Below are 10,552 nucleotides of genomic sequence, written 5' to 3' on the forward strand. Positions count from 1 at the left end.
AAGGCAGTTAACTAAGATTATCAGTTATCATGTTACAACAAGATAAGTAGAAAAGTTTTAATATGTACTCCTCTATTTTATGCCCATTAGTGGAAAAGAACACCTAAGAATTAGTTTCCAAAGACAAAGACATTATTTTAGTTAGTTTTTTATTTTTCATATTTCTTCCATGAAGACTGAAAGAGTGAGAAAGTGAATTGCACTCCCAGGATCCTCACACTGCAATCTACCACAACATCAGCCAACCTGGACCTTTGGCACCTGCATGTGCACCGGACATGTACAGGACAGCCCTGGGATGTGAACCCAGGACCTTTGCACGTGGGTCCAATTGCATTACTACTGCACCACCATCTGGCCTAGCAAAGGTATGTTTTTCAATCCATGTCTAAAATAGTATCTAAGAATAGGCACTCAACATTTTATTGGGTTATCAGAAAAATCATGATGCATTTCTCAATGTTTTTCTACACAAAAAAATGCATTATGACTCCCGACAGCCCAAAAGTTACCTAAGTTGATTAGAATTTTTTTAATTTTCTAGTCCTTAAGAGGAGCTATGAATTTGCCATTTGATCTCATCTTACTCTTTACCTTATAGTTTTTAAAATTTCTAATTTAGTTTCAGGGGACGAGCCTGATCTTGGCAGGCTTTCTTGGGTAAGTCCACGCTTGTGACCTGGGAGCAACATTGGAACTCTTGCCACTTTGTCTCCTACCACTCAGGTGGCCTGGGCTCTCCTTTCTTACCCACTAGGAAACTTGAGCCTGGTTTGATCAAGCCTTCTTGAGTGAGGCCATGCTTGTGTCCTGGGAGCAACTTTGGGATTATGGTATACCAACCCATGCACTGTGCCCAGTGCAAAGTGTGACTTGATCTTCTTCACTAAATTATATCTCCTTAGCTTGCTACCACCTCACTGAGAGCTGAATGTTTGGTAGAGGAACCGAGCACCTGAAGTTACCCATAACTGCTCTGACCTGGGAGACAGAGCCCTCCTGGAAAGAAAGGATAAAATTTCCTCTACCAATACTACAGAATCTACTCCAATACATAGAAAAAAGTGAATACTGCATCGGATGACTAGAATTCAGCACACATCTCAAAGAAACAAGAGAAATTAAGGGGATAACTCTCCCCTAGGTGAATGCAGTAGCCCATTTACCAATAATAGACAGCACAGAGAAATACATAAAGATGCTAGAAAAAGAATTCCAAATATTAATAATGACAAAGTTCAATGAGATGCAAGAGAAAACAGATCATCAATTCCAGGAACTGAGAAAATCATTTCAGGACATGAAAGAGGAATTTCATAAAGAAATAGACACCCTAAAATAGAATCAAACAGAACTTCTGAAAATGAAGTATACAATACAAGAAACTAAAATCTCCCTAGAAAGTGTTAACAGCAGATTGGACTGTGCAGAAGAAAGAATTTCTGACCTTAAAAAAAAAAGTCTCCAACATAGACCAAATCACCACAAAAAAAATGAAAAAAAAAATGAGGCTGCTCTTCCTCAGCTGGTGTTCACCAAGGAGCAGTCATGTTCAGCTCAAGCGCCAAGACTGTGAAGCCCAATGGTGAAAAGCCATATGAAATCAAGTCGGGCATCTCCCAGGATCTAGTGGAGCTGAAGATGAATTCTGACCTAAAAGCACAGCTCAGGGAGCTGAACATCATGGAAGCCTTGGAAATTGAAGTTTGTGGTGGTCAGAAAGGTATCATAATGTTTGTTCCTGTCCCTTAACTGAAGTCCTTCAAGAAAATCCAAACTGGAGAAAAAGTACAGTGGGAAATACATGGTCTTTATTGCTCAGAGGAGAATTCTGTCTAAGCCAACTTGAAAAACTTGCAGAAAAAATAAACAAAAGCGTCCCAGGAGTCACACTCTGGTAACTGTGCATGACATGATCCTGGAGGACTTAGTTTTCCCCAGCAAAATTGTGGGCAATCCCCGTGAAGCTGGATTGCAGCCGGCTCATCAAGGTTCCCCTCGACAAAGCACAACAGAACAATGTGGAGCACAAGGTCGAAACTTTCTCTTTACAAGAAGCTCAAGGGCAATTTTAACTTCCCAGAGTTTCAGTTGTAAAGAAAAATGACTAAATAAGGTAAAACAGTAATAAAAAAAAATGAGGTCAACGTACAGGAAATTCTAGACACCATAAAACATCCAAATATTTGTATAATGGGTATTCCAGAAGAAAAATCTGCTAAAGGCATGGAAAACCTCTTTCAGGAAACACCTTCTGAAAATTTTCCAAATATAGAGAAACACAGAGAAATTCATACTCAAGAAATAAAAAGGACCCCTAATAGAACCAACATAAAAAGATCTCACCAGCACATCATAGCCAGGTTGGCAAAAATTAAAGACAAAGACAATATTCTAAAAATGGCAAGGCAGAAATGTCAAGTTACTTATAAAGTTATCCCATTAAGCTAACACCAGATCTCTGAACTGAAACAATGAGGCAAGAAAAGAATGGGAGACATATTTAAAACACTGAAAGGAAAACAGTTTCAACCAAGAATATGATATCGACGGGGCCAGCAGGTGGCATGGTGGTTAAGGTGCTGGATGCTCCCATGTGGTCAACCATGGTTCGAGTCCTGTACCTGGTGGTTTGCTTTCTCGCTTCCCCTCTCTCTCTCTCTGTCTCTCTCTGGTCAAATTAAAATAAATGAATTAATAAATAAAATAAAATAAAATAAAATAAATAATTCTAAAAAAATATGATATCCAGAGCGATTATCTTTCAAATGGGAAGAAAAAAATAAAAGTATTTTCAGGTAAACAAAACCGGAAAAAATTTGCCAATACTAGACCAGCTCTACAGGAAGTACTGAGGGAAATATTGTATCAGGATAACTAAAGAGAGACAAACAGAAATGGGAAAACAAAAAACAACTGAGAAAATGGCTAACAAAATAACAGGGATAAATCCTCAAATATCAATAACATTGAATGTTAATGGATTAAATTCTCCCATTAGAAGACACAGACTGGCTGAATGGATATAAAAACAGAAGCCATCTATATACTGCTTACAAGAAACACACTTCACTGATAAGGATATACATAGGCTGAAAGTGAGAGGCTGGAAAAAGATATTCCATGCAAATGAAACCAAAAAAAGGCTGGAGTAGTGATATCGGTATCAGACAAAACAGATTTTAAGATGAAAGGTGTAAAAGAGACAAAGAAGGATGGATGTTACATAGTACTAAAAGGACTTGTTCACCAAGAAGGTATAACACTTGTAAATATCGACACACCAGGCATTGGAGCACCTAAATACATCAAAGAGAGACTGTTAGATCTCAAGAGAGAGGTAGACTGCAGCACAATAATTGTAGGGGATCTCAACACCCTACTGTCTCCTCTGGACAGATCATCTAGACAAAAAATAAACAAAGAGATAGAAGATCTAAGTGATACCATATATGTAGCGGACTTGACAGACATCTACAGAGTATTCCACCAATTACCACAAAATATACATTTTTCTCAACCCCACATGGAACATTTTTGATGACTGGCCACATGATAGAGCCTAAAACAAGCTTTTACAAAATCAAAGTTTAAAAAACTGTATCTAGGATCTTTTCTGACCACAATGGAATCAGACTTGAAATCAAGAACAGAAAGAGCCATCAAAAATTCAAAAACACTTGGAAACTAAATAACTTACTCCTAAATGACTTTACAACCATAGTAGAAATTAAGACTGAAATAAAAAGTTTCATAGAAAACAATGATAACAAACAAACAAGTGTTTGTAACCTATGGGACACAGTAAAAGCAGTCATTGGAGGGAAGTTCATAGCAATTAGTGCCCTCAAGAAAAAAAAGCAGAAAGGTGGCAAATAAACAACTTGATGACACAACTCCGGGAACTGGAACTACAACAATAACAACAAACAAACCCAAAACATTCCAGGAGAAAAGAAATAATAAAGATTCAAGTAGAAATAAATGAAATAGAGAGTAAAAGAACTATATGAAAAACAAATGAAACAAAAAGTGGGTTCTTTGAGAAGATAAATAAAATTGACACAGTAGCTAGATTAATCAAGAACAGAGAACGAGGAAACCAGCAGTTAGAGTAATGGCTATGTCGCTGGACTCCCATGTAGTCGACCGCGGTTCAAGTCCTGGACCCTGCAGCTTAAAACTCACGCTGGGCACATGTGTGTGCATGCCCAAGGTCCCGAGAGGAGAATGGAGGAGAAGGGTTTGCGGCTTGACCATCCTCCCGGGGGGTGATTTCTCACTTTCTGTTTCTATGTCTCTCTCTTTCTGTCTGGCGAGTGCATGTGCCCTATAGCAAAAACCTCTCAAAAAAAAAAAAAAAAAAAAAAAAAAAAGAACAGAGAATGAGACCAGATAAATCAAATCAGCAAGGAAAAAGGCATTATTACAATGGATATAACAGAAATACAAAATATCATCAGAGAATATTATGGGTGACTATAAACAAGAAAACATAGATGGGATGGACAAATTTCTTGGACACATATACCCGAATTTATTCTATGAAGCCTCTTCTTAATCATCTTAATTTCCAAACCAGACAAGGACATGACAAAAACAAAAACAAAAGCAAAACCAAAAAACCACCACCAACAACAAAACAATCAAAAAAGAAAAAAAAAATCTTCAGGGCCATATCAGGGCCATATACAGATGCAAAAATTCTCAGCAAAATACTGACAAATCGTATTTGACAACATACTAAAAAGATTATATATCATGACCAAGTAGGCTTTATTAAAGGAATGCAAGGATGGAAGGATGGTTCAACATATGCAAAACAATAAATGTAATACATCACATTAACAAAAGGAAATATAAAGACCATATGATCATATCAATTGATGCAGAAAAAGCATTTGATAAAATACAACATCACTTAACTGTTAAGACTCTCAGTTAAATCGGCCTGGAAGGGACATTCCTCAATATAATAAAAGCCATCGATGAACAACCAATTGCTAATATCATAATGGGGAAAAATTTTCAGCTGGAACAAGACAAGGCTACCCACTTTCTCCACTCCTTTTTTCCCCCTCAATGAATCATTTTATTTGTATGAGTATATTGTATTCCTAGAAAAAGAATCCCAGGATTTTCCTTCCTATATGTTTCTGTCTTATTTCTTCACATTCCATGATGCCAACTGAGATTGTTAGTACAATGAAACCAAACTGACTAGGCGGGAGCAGATTATTCTGCCATTTCTCTAGATCTTTACGTTGCACATCAAATCTGGGGCTGATCCCTCCACACTTGTTTAACTTACTAGTGAAGTTCATAGCAATTTTTACAGCTCTGTGGTCATTAATGATTTCAAATTTGCCAATGTAATCATACTTCATTGTCGTAGTTAAAAATTGGACAATGACTTTGGAGCATGGCCTATTAAGAACCTGGAATTGGCCTTTCTTTTCAGCATTGTTGAGGGCATCAACCAGGACATTCATGAACACCATTATGGTGGCACAGAAAGATGGCAGAAAGACTCTTTACTCCTTTTTAACATGGTTTTAGAAGTTCTAGCAAATTCAATTAGACAAGAGAGTAAAATAAAAGGTATCCAAATTAAAAAAAAAAGAGAGAAGCGAAATTATCTCTATTTGCAGATAACATGATGCCATACATAGAAAATCCAAAGAACCCACGTAAAAACTCCTGGAAGTGGTAAATGAATATAGTAAAGTGGCAGGATACAAAATCAACATACAAAATTTTATAGCATTTTTATACGCCAACAATGGACAAACAAACAGAATTGAAGTTAGAAATCTTATTTATAAGTCACAAAACCAATAAGATATCTAGGAATAAACCTTACCAAAGATGTCTAAGATCTCTATAAGGAAAACTATAAAACTAGAAAAAGATGTTAAAAGTGATACAAAAAAGTGGAAAAAATTCCCATGTTCTTGGATTGGAATAATTAATATAATCAAGATTATATTAATCAATTAACCTACAAATTTAATGCAATCTCAATCAAACTACCAGAGTTATTCATCACAGAAGTAGGAGAAACAATCATAGAATTTGTCTGGAAGCATAAAAGGCCTTGTATCTCCAAAGCAATACTGTGTAAGGGGAATAATAGAAGGTGTCTTACTTTCTAAACTCAAAACATATTACAAAGTGTGATAATTAAAATAGCATGATATTGGAACTAAAACAGACATGTAGATCAACAGAACTGAGAATCCGCAAATGAATCCCAAAACATACAGCCAACTGATTCCTGACAAAGAGCACAAGACAATCCAGTGGGAAAAAAGAAAATCTCTTCAACAAATGGTCCTGGGAGAAATGGATATCCACCTGCAGAGAAATGAAACTGGATCTTTATCTCTCACCACTAACAAAAATTAACTCAAAACTGTATTGAGAATCTAAACATAAAATTTCAAGCTATAAAAATACTCGTGGAAAACACAGGAAAAACTCTTGGAGATCTTGGTGTAGGCAGAGACTACTTAAAGACCTCCAAAGGACAGGGAGTAGTCCAAAAAATAAACATATAGGACTATATTAGGCTAAGAAGCTTATGCACAGCGAAAGAAGCAATGATTGAGAGGATCACCCTCAGAGTGAGAGAATATATTGGCAAACTATACCTCGGATAAGGAACTGATAACCAGAACATACAGGGAACTCAAGCAACTTACCCACACACACAAAAATAATCAATCCAGTTAAAATATGGGGAAAGAAGCTGAAGAGACAATTCTCAGAAGAAGGCATATGAACAGCCCAAATGCATATGAGAACACGCTCAATACCTCTTATCATAAGGGAAATGTAAGTCAAAACTGCAGTGAGATGCCACTTAACCCCAGTCAGAATGGCTAAAATTAAAAAAAAAAAAATGATAAGTGCTGATGAGGCTGTGGTGAAAAGAAAACTCTCCTACTCTGTTGGTGGGAATGCAAATTAGTACAACCACTCTGGAGAATGATGTGGATATTCTCCAGAAACCTACAAATAGAATTACCATATGACCCAGTAATTCTCCTCTTAGGTATTTACCCAGTGGATGGAAAAACCCTCAGACAGAAAAAAACACTTGCACATTCATGTTTATTGCAGCATTATTTACAATTGCTAGGACATGGAGTCAACGCAAATGTCCAAAAATAGACGATTGAATTGAAAAAATGTGGCATGTATACTCTACAGAATACTACTTAGCCATAAAAAACAAGGAGACTCTGACATTTGATACAAAGTGGACAAATATGGGAGACTTAATGCTAAGTAAAACAAGCCAGACTATGAAAGATAGGCTTTGTATGTCCCCACTCAATATATAATGATTGTCTGTGCTACATAGCAGAAACTGAAAGTTTGAAAGGTATAGTAATACAGAGGGCAATGGTAAATACTAGAGATAGTAAGGATAGGAGTAATATGGGGTTGGATAATAGAGGGAGGGATGTGACCAGGGAAAGGATAAAAGTATTTTTTTTTTTTTTGAGAGGTTTTCGTTATAGGGCGCGTGTGCTCACCAGACAGAGAGAGACAGAGAGATAGAAAGTGAGAAATCACCCCCCAGAGGGTATGGTCACGCTGCAATCTCTTCTCCATTCTCCTCTTGGGATCTTGGGCACACACGCACACGCACCCGGCATGAGTTTTAAGCCACCGGGTCCGGGACGTGAACCGTGGTTGACTACGTGGGAGTCCAGCAACATAGCCATTACGCTAACTGCTGGTTCCCAAGGATAAAAGTATTTTTAACTGACAAAAAATTGGAAAGCTATTTGCTAATGATAATGTATACAGTAATGTCTTTGTCTTGACTGAAATGCATGGTATTCATGCTGGAAAAAGCAATGTTGTACACTGTAAAGATATACGTGGTTAAATGTAAATTAAAATAAAAACTAAAAAAGTTCTAATTTAGTAGAAGAAAAAATTTTAAAAAAGGAAATATCTAATATCTAATAAGGATAGATTTTTTTAAAATTTTATTTGTCATCAGGGTCAGTAGGTGTGGTTAAGGATGCTGAACTCCCACATGGCCAACTACAATTTGAGTTTTGGACTTGGTGACTTGCTTTCTCACTTTCTCTCTCTCACTCGCTCACTTGCTCTGTCCTTCTCTGGTCAAATTAAAAATAAATAAATAAAGTTAAATAAAATAATTCTTTAAAAAATTTTATTCATCATCATCATCATTTTTTAATTTGATATTGGCACTCACCAGAGAAAGACAACGAGAGGAAGAGAGAAAGCAAACTGCCAGATCTGGGACTTGAACCACAGTGCACCATGTGGGATCCAGCGTTTCAACCACCATGCCACCTGCCGGCCTCAATAAGGAATGTTTGTTTTCTGTTAAGTAGAAGTTTGACCTAAAGGTGAGGAGATTTTCATGGGAAGGGACTGGAAAGTAGAATTCCAACTAAAGGTGCCTTCCCAGATGGGAATTCCTGACAGCTGTGGAGAGGCATAGACTATCTCCAGACACATTCTGGTCTTCTCTGATCTACAGTGTTGAGCATGTTTAAATTGGGGGGGGGGGTCATTTGTTCTGAGTTACTTAGAGACTTTCTGTGAAAATAATGTTTGTGGATTGATTAATAAAATGCCCAAATTAGGGTAATGATGTTAGCTTTCTGTTTCTTGGGAGAATTCAGAAGTTACCTTTAGATACAAAGTATTAGGCACCTGTCCTGAAAATTTTAAACTAAGGTTGTGAGAAATATTATCTTTTGAGTTTACTGTCCAAGTTTCTAGAATGGATGCATCACTGGTCTGATCCAGTGAAATGCATATAGAGAACATTGACTTGACAGGGACTAGGGGACACTGGGCCATGGTGGGCATGACCGGGCTCAACAGACTTCTGAGTTGTACTATTTTTGAACAAGGCATAGGTAATAAATAGACAAAATACTTTCTCTAACTCTGGTTTTCTCCCTGTACCTAACATGATGCATAAGCTTAGATCTTTTTCAAAATTGATTTCCTCCGTGAGAGAGAGAGAGAGAGCACTCCAAATAGAGTCTTCAACCAGGCTCTACCTCTAGCCTCAGCTCACTGCAAATCAGGGACATACATGTGCCCAACATACTCAGGAATGTCTCTGGATGGGAACCCAGAGCCGTTCCAGGTGGGTCAGTCTCGCCAAGTATCGTGTTTTCCCACTGTGCCACTGTCTGGCCCTGAGGTGTGTGTGTACTCTTCCTGGGTGAAGAATTGGCTAATCGACTTCATAACCACTTACCACCTCAGTGTTAGAATTTTAAGAGCTTCCCCCTACCTTTGCCATATTTTCTTTTAAAGAATTATTTTATTTAACATTTATTTATTTATTTATTTATTTATTTAAATTTTGCCAGAGAGGGATAGAATGAGTGACAGACAGACAGGGAAAAAGAGAGAGAAAGAACTGTCAGCTCTGGGACTTGAACTGTGGTTGGCCATGTGGGAGTCCAGTGCCCTTAACCACCATGCCACCTGCTGCCCCCTCCCACTAGATGAGTTTTAATGATATTCAAAGCTGTACCTTTTTAAAAGGGGAATTGAGGTAAAGACAGATGTTATAGAACTGCCTAATGTTCTTTTCAGATCCAGAGAACAGGATTTCATATTTTAAGATACTGCGCATATATCATGCTTCTCAGAAAACAGTGAATTGAAGTAAAGAAAATAATTTCATAGAAGGAAAATGGACCTTAGACATTTTAAGAGCTTCTCTTAATTTACTCAGTGAGTGTCTGTCAGTCAACATGTACTGGGAATTTTTATGTGTGAGACCTTGTACGTCAGTGGACAGTTGGAATAGATTAATGGATTTAGAACTCAGAATTTGTTCAGGGGAGTGTCAAATAAAACTATGGTAATTACAGAAAGGAAATTACCTGGTTGTTATGTTGTCCTAGTTCTCTCTTTTGATAATGATGATATTCATTTTTTAAATCAATTCTTCTTCTCTATTGCTGTAGTAGTCTGGTTAGGATAACTGTACTATCAGTCATTTTTACCTCTTCCTGTGAGAAGTTTTTGATTATGAAGGAAATGGAAAAGTCAAGAAAGAAATGAGTTATCTCAGAGAGAGGAGAGTGGTTATTACCAAGAGAGGAGATGCAGGTAGTAACACAAGTTGTACTGGAAGATACTACATATGGAGGAAGACCCAATTGATGCTAGTTAATTCCAGTTTGATGTGGGGCAAGTTGTTTTCTTCAGAACCCTATTTCCATCTATATTGTCCACATTCCTGCCCTTGCTAAGGTCTTAAAAGTGACAGGACAAGGTCAGGCAGTATTGCAGTGCTTTGTGAGGCTGACCACACAGGAGGGTTCCCAGGTCATATCTAGAGACCTCTCAGAACACACCAGGTGCACGCATGCCCACAATCCAGTGCTGGCTGAGGTCAGGAGTGGATTATGGTATGAACAATCCTGTTGAAGGGTTCTTGCTTTGGGAGAGCTTAACTGTTAAGTTCCTGATATTTTTTCCTATCTTTGCAAGAGGCAATTTTGGTTGTGTCAACCCTTTCCAGGAT

General features: G+C 37.5%; 1 protein-coding gene and 1 pseudogene across 1 annotated transcript; one reads left to right on the forward strand and one right to left on the reverse strand.

Moving 5' to 3' along the window:
- The first annotated feature begins 1,548 nt into the window (after nt 1-1,548).
- Nucleotides 1,549-2,097, forward strand: LOC102479829 (40S ribosomal protein S7 pseudogene; annotated as a pseudogene).
- A 3,020-nt stretch (nt 2,098-5,117) lies between these two features.
- LOC102480243 (40S ribosomal protein S15a) lies at nt 5,118-5,501 on the reverse strand. Its single transcript, XM_006149195.1, has one exon. It carries the CDS (start codon nt 5,499-5,501, stop codon nt 5,118-5,120), a length of 384 nt encoding a protein of 127 aa, XP_006149257.1.
- Between the last annotated feature and the right edge of the window lie 5,051 nt (nt 5,502-10,552).

This window comes from Tupaia chinensis, unplaced genomic scaffold (assembly GCF_000334495.1).
Source record: "Tupaia chinensis unplaced genomic scaffold, TupChi_1.0 Scaffold000257_1, whole genome shotgun sequence".
Lineage (NCBI taxonomy): Eukaryota > Metazoa > Chordata > Mammalia > Scandentia > Tupaiidae > Tupaia > Tupaia belangeri.